The sequence below is a fragment of the Muntiacus reevesi genome, chromosome 2 (assembly GCF_963930625.1).
Source record: "Muntiacus reevesi chromosome 2, mMunRee1.1, whole genome shotgun sequence".
NCBI lineage: Eukaryota > Metazoa > Chordata > Mammalia > Artiodactyla > Cervidae > Muntiacus > Muntiacus reevesi.
In genome coordinates, this window is record NC_089250.1 from 214,203,828 (window position 1) to 214,216,214 (window position 12,387).

At 51.9% G+C, this 12,387-nt stretch overlaps 1 protein-coding gene and 1 pseudogene across 1 annotated transcript; both read left to right on the plus strand.

Moving 5' to 3' along the window:
* Window positions 1-7,202: 7,202 nt before the first annotated feature.
* Window positions 7,203-8,005, plus strand: LOC136158594 (small ribosomal subunit protein eS6-like; annotated as a pseudogene).
* A 3,093-nt stretch (window positions 8,006-11,098) lies between these two features.
* Window positions 11,099-12,365, plus strand: PPP1R35 (protein phosphatase 1 regulatory subunit 35). The gene is made up of 4 exons (XM_065920413.1): window positions 11,099-11,444; window positions 11,525-11,777; window positions 11,858-11,994; window positions 12,101-12,365. The coding sequence occupies exons 1-4, from the start codon at window positions 11,202-11,204 to the stop codon at window positions 12,272-12,274; spliced, it is 807 nt and encodes a 268-aa protein (XP_065776485.1). The 5' UTR covers window positions 11,099-11,201; the 3' UTR covers window positions 12,275-12,365.
* The last annotated feature ends 22 nt before the right edge of the window (window positions 12,366-12,387 follow it).

Genomic DNA, 12,387 nt, shown 5'->3' on the forward strand with positions numbered 1-12,387 from the left:
CTCAGTATTGCTGCCACTTTGCTATGGGGCTCTATTGAGTCCCTCTACTTCCGTGGGCCTCAGGCTTTTGAAATAAAATGATGGGTTGAACTGACTGATTGCTCAGCTCCCTGCCAGCTTCCAGGAGGTCCAGTCAGGTTCTGTGCTCCCTTTATCCACTGCAAACTTTTCAGAGTTGGCAACATGTGATGCCTTCAACTCCCTCAGCTCTGCTTCCTAACAGTTCAAAGTTCAACGGGAAGAGTTGACCTGGGTAAAAGATTCTCGGTTTAAGCCTTTGAAACCAGAGACAGCCTCAACCCTGGACCTCAGATCTTTCTACCCCTGTTCTTCCCTCCCCTTCAGCCTCATCCATTTGTGTATTTGAGCCCCAAGGCAGGGAGGGAGGAGAGCCAGCCCTGCCTGAGCCACACGGTGGGCTGGAACGCGCACGAAGGCCTTGGCCTGAGACGGACAGACAGGGTGTGTGTGCAGCTGTGAGTACACACGAGCATGTGCCCGTGCATACTGTGGGTCTCTGTAGTTATATTTTAACTTGTTCTCGTTTTCCTCTCATGAGTGGCAGGACTTTGATTCACTAGAGGAAAAGGTAGTAGAACGGCAGGGCTGGCATTCTATACCCTCTATTCGAGGGAAGAAGTCACCTGTCAAATGAGATGTTAGTCTCTGGGGCTGTCGTGGGGCTAGCTTCCTTGGTCTGCCCTCCCCCCGCCCCCCAACTATGCCCGTAATCCGCCAGGACGTGAGGAGGGAGGGGGATGGGAAGGGTCACCTCTGGGACCCAGAGGGCTGGAGCTTTTGCATGGGGCCTGGAGGGCGGCAGGCTTGGGAGCAGATGTTTCTGGTGATGGCTTCATGCTGAGTCAATTTGCCAGTGCTGTCCACTCCTCCTGGAGCTGCCTTTCTGCTCACTGGGTCAGTCCGGGGGACTGGGTAGGCGGCTGGGAAGATCTCCAAGGGAGGGGCTCTCCCCTTCCCGTCTTCATCCTCTTTGTTTCCGAAGCTGAGCCCACCCACCCCACACCTGTCTCCCAGCTCACCTGGGATGCCGTGTCTATCCCCCTATTAAAGCTCAGGCTTGGCCTTCTGCCCGTCTCCCTTTCCCTCAGTGCCTCCTGGAGCAGATGGCTGTAAAGGGGAAGGTTCCAGAAGGCGGGGCTTGGTCTTTTCGAGTTGAGGGAGGAGTCTGTGCCTTGTGTAATGAGGTGTGGCCTGAGCTGGGCTTGTCCCAGCTGGGCAAGGTTGGTTCCCTGGATGCAGAGAGGCCTGCACCTCTCTTCTCTGATTTCTCTCCTCTTAAGTTGAAGACCCCTTGCTTTTCCTTTACTGTTTATACGCGCTGACAATTCTTCCACTGGGCTGTGGATCCTTGCTAGAGACCTGCAGAGTTTGAGTTTGTATTCTGGAACCAGACTGCTGGGTTTTGAATCCTGGCTCTGCCACTTACTAGCTCTATGGCCTTGGGCAAGTTGCTTAACCTGTCTGTGCCTTAGTTGCCTCACCTATAAAATTAAGATGATATGGGAAGAATTTTTCTTTTAGAACGAGAATTTTAAAATATATTTATTTCTTTATTTGGCTGTGCTGGGTCTTAGTTGCAGCATGTGGGATCTTTTAGTTTTCTTCTGATCTGTATGCCTTTTATTTCCTCTTCTTGCCATTTTACGCTAAGACTTTCAGTATAACATTGAATCAGGGTGGTAAGAACAGACATCTTGCCCTTTCCTTTCGTAGGGGCCAGGGCTCAGTTTTTCATCATTAATTATGTTAGCTATAGTTTTTTTGCAGATCAGCTTGAAGGAGTTGATTTTTACTCCTAGGTGGCTGGAAGTTTTGTCATGGTAGATGTTTTGTCATGGTAGATGTTTTGTCAAGGTTTTTCTGCATCTATTTATATCATTAAGTGATTTTCTTTCTTCAGTTTTTAGTGTGACAAATTACATTAATTGATTTTTGAGCCACTCTTGCTTTCACAGAATAAACCCCACTTGATTGAGGGGCATTATGTTTATTGCTGGATTTGACTTGCTAATATTTTGTTGAGGATTTTTTAATAAGTAATGGTCTGGGTCCTATTTTTTTTTTAAATAATTTTATTTGTTTATTTTTGGCTTGATGGGTCTTTGTTGCTGAGGGAACTTTTCTCTAGTTGCGCCCAGCGGGGGCACTCTCCAGTTGCGGAGGGCCGGCTTCTTATTGCAGTGGCTTTTCTTGTTGCAGAGCAGGGGCTCTAGGGTATGCAGGCTTCAATAGTTGGGGTATGCGTGCATGTTAAGCCGTTTCAGTTGTGTCTGACTGTGTGACCCTATGGATTGCAACCTGCCAGACTCCTCTGTCCATGGGATTCTCCAGACAGGAATACTGGACTGGGTTGCCATTCCCTTCTCCAGGAGATCTTCCTGACACAGGGATTGAATCTGCATCTCTTATGTCTTCTGCATGGGCAGGCAGGTTCTTTACTGCTTAACCACCAGGAAAGTCATAGTTAGGGCACATGGGCTCATTGGTTGTGGCTCGCAGGCTCCAGAGCATAGACTTGGGATTTTTTTTTTTTTAGTTTCAGCACGCCAACTCTTAGTTGTGGTGTGCAGGATCTAGCACCCTGACTAGGAATCGAACCTGGGCCCCCTGCCTTGGGAGTGCAGAGTCTTAGCCACTGGACCACCAGGGAAATTCCTAATGTGTGAATTTAATGAATTAATGCATCAAAGATAAAACAGAACAGTACTCGCTACACATTATATGTTGTATACATGTTGGTTTTATTAGTATTTATCTGGAAACGCTTTATATGTGAGGGACATCAGCCCTTTATGATATGAGTTGCACATATTTTAACACAGTCCTCCATTTTTGTTTTTAATATTTTATTTTGAAATTATCTGGATTGGTATGCAATCATCAAAAATAATGGAACTCTTGTATACCCTTCATCCAGTTCCCACCAGTGGTAACATTTTGCATGACTGTAGCTATATCACCACCAGGAAACTGACATTTATGCAATCTGCTGAACTTTTTTACTGGTCCCATCTCTTTAAGAATTTTTCAGTTTGTTGTGAGTCACACAGTCAAAGGTTTTAGTGTAGTCAGTCAACGAAACAGAAGTATATGTTTTTCTGGAATTCCCTTGCTTTCTTTATGATCTCTGTGATCTATGCCATCTCCTGCAATATATATATATATGTAATACTTTGTATGTAATATATATATATGTAATATTTTGTTGGAGATGTCATTTGCAAATATAATCTCCCAGTCTGTAGCTGTCATGTCATGGCCAACACTTGTTATTTCTTGCTTTTTGATTATAGCCATTCCAACAGGGGTGAGGTTGCTTATTTTTTTTAATGATGCAGATATATTTTTTTAAAAGTTTATGGGGTTAGATAGGGATTTTAGTGTAACTCGGCGCATATCATCTCTCCGTTTAAGATCTTCTCAGGGCATCGTGTAGCATTTAGGATGAAGTCCAAACTTCAGTGTCTGCCCTGCTGCCTGGCCTCAACTCTCCAGGTGTCCCTTGTGGTCACTTCCGCTGTGCTTGGCTAGTCTCAGTTCATTTCCTCTTGCAAATGCGGACTGTTCTGCTTTGAAAGTGGTTCCGCCACATTCTTCACTAGCTTGCTCTCATTTCTCCTTCAGATTTACTGTCTACCTCAGAGAGAGGTACCTTCCCTGAATCCCCGCCGCACCCCGTCCCCAGGCTTTGTTCAGGGCCGTGTCCCAGGGCTCACCTGATGCTCCAGGCAGTAGTGTCTCGGGTAGGGAAGGAAGACTCAGGCGGGAAGGACATCCCCACTGCGTCCTAGCCTGCCCACCCAGAGTTCAGACTCCCTCCCTCCCAGGTCCTGTCTCTGGCTCCCCAACTATACTCCCTTTCCAAGCTGTGCTCCCCTCCCCAAGGGAATGGTTAAGACCCAGGAGCCAGTGAGGAGAAGCAGAAAGCTGGGGGCTGCGAGGAAGAGACAGAGGACAATGAGCAGTGTCCTGAGGGAGCTGCTGACCTCCGATCTCTGGCCCACTCCATAGACGTGGGGGTTAGGGAGTGACAAGGGAGAAACCCAGGTCTGATGTAGACGGGAGTAGGAAGTCCGGAAGGGACTCCTCATCCCTAACAGCGCACCTAGATTCGTTCTTTTCCTCACCACACCGCCCTTCACCTGAGGCCCCCACTGAGATGTGCTGCTCACCTCTCTACCCCATCAGCAGCTGTGACTTGACCTGTCTATCCTTGCCCTCAAGGACAGGCTTCCTCAGGGGCCTGCCTGGGCAAAATCTTCAGGCAGCACTGACCAGGTGCCCGGGCACCTGTGTGGTACCACCTCTCCTTTCTCCTCTGTAGACCCAGTGGCCCTGCCTCCTTCCTGCTCTTCCTGCAGCACCCAAATGTCCTTCCTTCTCCTAGTCCCCGGGGGTCATCCAGGAGACCCTGGAGCCAATCAGTGAGTCAGGGGAACCTCCACTCCAACGTGAGGGACAGTGGAGAAAGGAGGGGTCAGGTCAAAGTGAAAGTCGCTCAGTCATGTCTGACTCTTTTCGACCCCGTGGACTGTAGCCTGCCAGGCTCCTCTGTCCATGAATTTCTCAGGCAAGAATACTGGAGTGGGTTGCCATTCCCTTCTCCAGGGGATCTTCCCAACCGAGGGATCAAACCCATGTCTCCCGCATTGCAGGCAGATTCTTTACCGTCTGAAGGCAGGACCACATGAGGAATGGGCTTCTCTAGCCTCTCTTTATCAACTCTGGGCAGAAAAGCTGGTACCCAGCAGATTACTGGTTCCCAGAAAAGCCAGTCCCCTGAACTCAAGCCAGTGTGGGAGGGGGAGCTACAAAGCCCCATCCTGCACCTCTCAGGCTTCAGAGAGTGCCTGGTTGACATCTAGAGACAGAACAAGCCCCTGGGAAGGGATAACTAGCAGTGCACAGGGTGCCGGGCCAGTCGAGCCTTTGGATTCAGAAAGACCTGCCCTTCTTGTCTATGTGACCTTGAGCAAGTGAGTTAACTTGTCTGAGTCTCACTTTCCTTATCCTGAGAATATGGTAAATGTTTATTTCACACAGCGGCATGAATGTGAAGTGCCTTGCACAAGGGCTTGGTACCCCGTGAATCAACAACAGGTGGAAAGTCTTCTCCAGAATGTATCATTAAAGAAGTGGTACTCCGAGTGTGGTCCTAGACCAGCAATCTCAGCATCCCCAGGGAAAGGGAGAAATGCAAACTCTCAGACCCCACACTCCAGACCTCTGGAAATCAGAAACCCTGAGGGTGGGGCCCAGCAACCTGTTTTAACAAGCCTGCTGAAGTTTGAGAACTCCTGCCATTTGAATGGGAATGTCAACAATCAGACTCTGAAGCCTAGGAGACATCAGAACCACCTGGAAGCTTGTTAAAAGTTCAGATTCCTCGCCTCAAAGTCAAGGGTTAAGGTGGGACCTAGGAATCTATATTTTAACCTGAGATGAGTTTGATGGGGGACCTGGCACCAGAGGCTGCCCTGGGGGGATCTCGGAAAGCGTTTCAGGTCATAGCCGGCTTCAGCCTGCGGAGCTGAGGGCTCCCCACGGGTAGAGAAGGGGGATTTCTAGCTGGAGAAGGGAGGAATCTGGACTTTACCCTGAAGTCATTGTGGAATGGGGAGGAGGAGTGTCCAATAAGGGAAGGTCGTGCCCTACGTGGACACCTGCCCAACTCTGACGTCACCCTGAGAGGGCGACGCTCTGTCCGGAGGGGCGTGGCCTCTGGGAGGCGGGGTCTCTCCCACCTCCGCCCCGGGTCTGGTGGGACGTGCCTCCTCGTTCGGTGGGTGTGGGTGGGAAGAGGCCTGGCCAGAGGGAACCCAGCGCAGGGTGGGGGCCTTGCGGGGGTGGGGGGAGCACGGGGGCGACAGAGGGGCGGCGGTGGAGCCGGAGCGCTGGACGACCGGCCACCCCGCGGTCCTGAGCTCCAGGAGGCGCGGCAGTGCACGGACGCCTTTATCCCTGCGGCGCCGTCATCGCCCTCTGGCCGCGCCTTCCTGGGCCTCTGGATTAAGAGTTCGCTGCCTGCTGGCAGGGATGGCGTCGGGGGTGGGGTTTCGTGGCGGTGTCCACGAACAGGAAGGCCTACCTTCGTGAACCCCTGAGCCTGGACCGAGGGCCTGTCTGCTCCCAACCCCAACCCCCAGCCCCGACGTTATTAAATACTCCGGCTCACCCATGGTGACATGGGCCACTGGCGACACAGGTTCTACAGGACACTTAATTTCTAGTTAAAACAGCTCAACAAGCTAGTGAAACCATGTCCGTGGGCCCGGGAACAGTTGGCCTCTCTGTCGGCTCTCCAGAGTCCCGCTACTCTTGCCAGGTTCACCACCATTGAGGCACTTGTCGAGCGAGCTTTGCGTCGCTTTATTTAATCCTAAGGGAACGTCAACTCGCCCTAAGAGCATCCTCCCCATTTTCCAAATCAGTAAGCGGTGGCTTAGAGGGGCTTAGCAGCTCCTGCAAGTTTCCAGTTAGTGACACTGGAGGGGAAGCAGGTCTGCCAGGCGCGTGCCTTTGTCACGGACCACTGCTTTCACCACCTCTCTGACTGGACCCCGGGGTCCGTTTTTGTCTCTCTCAGCTTCCTCCTCCACCCCTCATGGCCACCCCTTGCCACTGTGCAGGTTGTCTGCTGCACAATTCTGCCCACCACTATATAGAACCATTAGGGCAGTAAAGAGCTTTGAGGAAGGGGCAGTGTTCTCATTTGCACAAAGTAGGCCTTGGGACTGGCCTGCTGTCCTTGTAGCCATCTATCTCCCCAACGTTTCTTCCACTCCCTGGCATACAACTTGTTGCTGGCAGAGGATCTGACCTCTTCCACTGCTTAAGCTCTCATTGCACCCAATTTGTGCTTCTAGGACTTTCTCTCCTGCCGAGGAGCAGCTAATCTTCAACATCCAGCGTCCCCCAGATCTGCCATTTCTGAGCTGTATCAGGACACCTGCTGCTTCCTAGTGTGTCTGGTAGACCTGGCTGTTGTGGGCATGCGCTCTCTACCCAGTTATCCTGAGCTCCTGCTGCTGCTGGGAGTGAGGCTGGAGGGGGCTGGATAGGGAGGCCACCTTGGCAGAAGAGGGCAGATGCTGGCGTCCTGGGGAGACGTGGGAATCCTGGGTAGGAGAGAGGAAGGGGCTGGCTGCAAGAGATGCCAAGGAACTCTTTTTCGTGGCGCCTTGGAGGCTGTTGGCCACTTCAGAATGAAGCTGAACATCTCTTTCCCAGCCGCTGGCTGCCTGAAGCTCATTGAAGTGGACGATGAACGAAAACTTCGTACCTTCTACGAGAAGCGTATGGCCACAGAAGTTGCTGCTGACGCTCTGGGTGAAGAATGGAAGGGTTATGTGGTCTGAATCAGTGGCGGGAACGATAAGCAGGGTTTCCCCATGAAGCAGGGTGTCTTGACCCGTGGCCGAGTTCGCCTGCTACTGAGTAAAGGGCATTCCTGTTACAGACCAAGGAGGACTGGAGAGAGAAAGCGCAAATCTGCACGGGGTTGCATTGTGGATGCCAATCTGAGTGTTCTCAACTTGGTCATCGTGAAAAAAGGGGAGAAGGGTATTCCTGGACTCACTGATACTACAGTGCCTCATCGCCTGGGTCCCAAAAGAGCTAGCAGAATCCGCAAACTTTTCAATCTCTCTAAAGAAGATGATGTCCGCCAGTATGTTGTGGGAAAGTCCCTAAACAAAGAAGGTAAGAAACCTAGGTCTAAAGCACCCAAGATTCAGGGTCTCGTGACTCCAAGAGTTCTGCAACACAAACACTGGCATATTGCTCTAAAGAAACAGCGTACTAAGAAAAACAAAGAAGAGGCTGCAGAATATGCTAAACTTTTGGCCAAGAGAATGAAGGAGGCCAAAGAAAAACGGCAGGAACAGATTGCCAAGAGACGGAGGCTGTCCTCTCTGAGAGCTTCTACTTCTAAGTCTGAGTCCAGTCAAAAATGAGATGTTCTAAGAGTAACAAATAAATAAGATCAGACATCAAAAAAAAAAAAAAAAAAAAAAAGATGCCAAGGAGAGGGGACTAGCCCCAGGGTGGTGGCAAAGGACTGAAATAAGGTGTGTGTGTATGATATTGGGGGATATTGTCTGAAAACAAGCTGCTCAGAGATAAACTAGTAGAGCCTTCACCATCCACCTCCCCGCCCCCCCATTTTACAGATGAGGAGACTGAAGCCCAAAGAGGAGAAAGGGGATGTTGCTGGGCTGGGGGGTGGTGGGATTCTCTGACCTCTGACCCCAGGCCCAGTCCTTTGTGGGATGTGAGTCCTTCCTACTCCTCTCTCTGTCCCACCGGAACAGACTTTGGACCTGGGACTGTGGAAGTGGTCTGAGTGCTGTGGTCATAGTATACTGGTCACTGGCATCAAAGGCCTCTTTCTTCACCAAGTTCACTTCCTGCTGGACTAGCAAGTCCCTGCCTGCAGCCCCCTCTATGCCTTCAGCCAAGAACCAACCCAGCCTCAACCCTTTGTTGTCAAAGTAAACAGTGTTTCTTCAGTCTGGGATGCCAGTAGGAAATGTACTAGATGTTGAGGGGTTTTCTCAGGTTGAAGGACTGGCATTGTGTGTGTGTGGAGGAAATAACTTGTGGGGAGGGGGCTGGGTCCTGATTCCTAGGGCTCTCTAGCAGCTTAGGTTTTAGGAAACCTAAGTGCTAAGGCCTCAGTTTCTTGAGTACCCTTCTGGGTTGCATGACAACCTGACACTCGTTGAGTATGATTGGTGACCAGCTAGGTGGTCAGACTCAAAACCTTAAGATCTTGGGGGCCTCTGGATGGGCATGGCTAGACATAACCTTCCCTGTCAACCTCTCTACACAGCATGCCTCCCCATGGCCACCTCTCCATCTGTACTGTCATGGCTCCTGCTTCCTTCTCCCCACAGAGGGACCCACAGTTATTCCTCTGTGATCCCAGTACCAGGCTTCCCTCCCCAGTGCCTCCAACACTCCTCCTGTCTCCCACCACCCAGGCTTTCTCCTCCTGCCTTGGCCCTGGTTTCCCTTGGCAATGCTCTGGGGCCTGGAGAAGGCCTCAAAGGAAGGATGGTCCTTCATGGCCAAATCTTTCCCACCATAGAGCCTCCAATCCTAGCCCCTGAGGAATGGGGATGCTCTAAGAAGGTGTGGATGAGATCCTGAGGGACGGTGGTCTGAGCCTGAGGTGCAGCCCAGACCTTTTCTTCAGCTGTATTAGTTTTCTGGGGCTGCAGTAACAAATTGCCACCAACTTGGTGACATGCAACAACAGAAATTTATTGTCAGTGCTCTGAGCACATTGAAGGTAGGCTAGGCTAAGCTATCGGAGAAGGCAATGGCAACCCACTCCAGTACTCTTGCCTGAAAAATCCCATGGATGGAGGAGCCTAGTGGGCTGCAGTCCATGGGGTTGCACAGAGTCGGACACGACTGAAGCGACTTAGCAGCAGCAGCAGGTTAAGCTATGATGGTCAGTAGCTTAGGTGTAATATATGTATTTTTGACTTATATTTATCTCAACATAACCCCCTCATAAGTGGAGGAAGATCTGCAGTAGAGGGAATGGGCCTACTTTCTTATTCCTGACTTTAGCTGGAAATCCTCTAGTTTCCCCATTGAGATCCTTGAAAACTTTTGTAAAATATGGTAACTATCCATTCTATCTGATCTTCCGCAGCGTTTCTTGGGAAGATAATGAATAGGAAAACAAATTAAAATGGTACACAAACATTTCTGTTGATTGTTAACCCATTTTGGGAGAGCCTCAAAAGTCATGAACACAAATTACTTTTACCCAAGAAGAAACAGGCTCAGAGAACTGAGAGGGTCTACCTCGAGGAACATGAGGGAAGGAGGTGAGAGCTCCTGTCTTCTGCCCTGCAGTCCAGGGGTCCAGGATAAATCCCCTGAGCCTTTTTTTTAAAAAATGGTACTCAACATAGATCTTTATTTTTTATATAGATGATTTTTAAAAATTATTTATTTTAATTAGAGGCTAATTACTTTACAATATTGTAGTGGTTTTTTCCATACATTGGACATGAATCATGGGTGTACATGTGTTCCCCATCCTGAACCCCTCCCACCTCCCTCCCTATCCCATCCCTCAGGCTCATCTCAGTGCACCAGCCCTGAGCACCCTATCTCATGCATTGAACCTGGCCTGACAATCTATTTCACATAGAGTAATATACATGTTTCAATGTTTTTCTCTCAAATCATCCCACCCTTGCCTTCTCCCACAGAGTCCAAAAGTCTGTTCTTTATGTCTGTCTCTTTCGCTGTCTCACATATAGGTCATCGTTACCATCTTTCTAAATTCCATATATGTGTTAATATACTGTATTGGTGCTTTTCTTTCAGACTTACTTCACTCTGTATAATAGGCTCCAGTTTTATCCACCTCGTTAGAACTGATTCAAATGCATTCTTTTTAATAGCTGAGTAATATTCCATTGTGTGTATGTACCATAGCTTTATCCATTTGTCTGCCAATGGACATCTAGGTTGCTTCCATGTCCTAGCTATTGTAAACAGTGCTGTGATGAACACTGGGGTACACGTGTCTCTTTCAATTTATAGATGAATATTTTAGTGGCCCTTCAAAGAGGAAAAAGTCACAAAGGGCCATTCACCCAGGCCACCACCTAGGAAGGACCCTGGCTGGAGTCAGCGAGCCACGCCCTCACTCACACTGGGTCTGGTCAGAGTAGGGAAGCGATGGAACACCCAGAGATGCCCTGGAGGCACGGAGTAGGGAGGTCGAGTGCAAGGGCGCTGAACCGTTAATTAAAGGTGTCCCACTTAGTGCCCTGGTAGGGAGGACTGGTACAGTCTGGATTCCAGCAGTGGCCAGGTGGTGACGACTGGACAGGGCGGGGAGGCTGTAGCTCGTTTCGAAATGGAAATGGCCCTAATGAGGACCCGTAGGGCTTCGGCGGGTTTGCACTCTAAAACGCCGGCCTGGGGGCGGGGCGAGGCGGTGCAGGCGGAAACCCGTCAGGAGGCGAGGGAGGAGGCAACGGAAATGACGCTTAGGCGCACCAATAGGGAGGGTCAGGAGTTGTCTCCCCGCCCCCTTGGGTAGGGGCTGACGGTTTCCGGTAGCGGCGTCTGAGAGGGCGGGGGAGAGGTGGCGGTTCCGTGACCCTTGGCCCCCAGCGACCCCGCACCGCTACAGACGCCGCAAGATGATGGTCTGTGACGAGTCACAGCTGGAGTCGGTGGAAGGGGGAGAGGCCGTGGCGGTCCCAGGGCCACCCCCAGAACCCCGCGCTCCCGAACCCGGAGCCCCGGTGCCAGAGCCCGGCTTAGACCTGAGCCTGAGCCTGAGCCCGCGGTCCGAGAGTCCCGGACGTGGACGGCCCAACTGCAGCCCCGGACGGCGGAAGGGGCGGGCGGACCGGCGGGGCGGGGCCCGCAAGGGGCGGCAGGTGAGCTCGGGGAAAGCTTGGTCGCCAGCTCGCTGACGACCCCCGGCTCACCCCTTCACTGCCCCGTTCTCTACTCCAAGGTCCGCTTCCGCCTGGCGCCGCCTTTCCCGGTCCGGTCCGAGCCGCCGCCGGGCGCCGCCACATCGAGCGAGAAGCCCGAGGCGCCGCAGGACTTGGGGGCGCCGGTGCAGCAGAGTAGCCTGGCCCTGAGCCTCGAGCTGCAGGCCGCGAGGGCCGCAGCTGGGGGCCAGTTCGATGCCGCGAAGGCCGTGGAAGAACAGCTGAGAAAGTCGTTCCAAACCCGCTGCGGCCTGGAGGAGAGCGTGACCGAGGGTGAGGGGGGCAGGCGGCCGGCCGGGCGCGGGAGCAGGGATGCGCGGCGCCGCTCACCTCCGCCCTTCTTGCGGTCTCAGGGCTGAACGTGCCGCGCTCCAAGCGGCTCTTCCGAGACCTGGTGAGTCTGCAGGTGCCGGAGGAACAGGTTCTGAACGCCGCGCTGAGGGAGAAACTGGCGCTCCTGCCGCCGCAGGCCCGAGCCCCACCTCCAAAGGTGAGGTACCTGGACTGTCTCCCCTACCGCTCACCCCCCTCCCCGCTCCCAAATGCCAGGGATTGAGTTCCCCTTCCTGAGTGCAATCTTGTTTGTGCGCCAACAGGAGCCACCTGGGCCAAGGCCAGACATGACCATATTGTGTGATCCGGAAACATTATTTTATGAATCTCCACACCTGACCCTGGAAGGTCTGCCCCCACTCCGGCTTCAACTCCGGCCCCGCCCTTCAGAGGATACCTTCCTTATGCATCGGACACTGAGGCGATGGGAAGCGTAGACCGGGGGGGGGGGGGGGGGGGCCTCCCTGTATTGCTAGTTCGTATTTTTTGGTGTCGAAACTATCAGAATAAAGTGGTTTTGCTAATAAATGGGACTCTTTTTGGGAGCCTT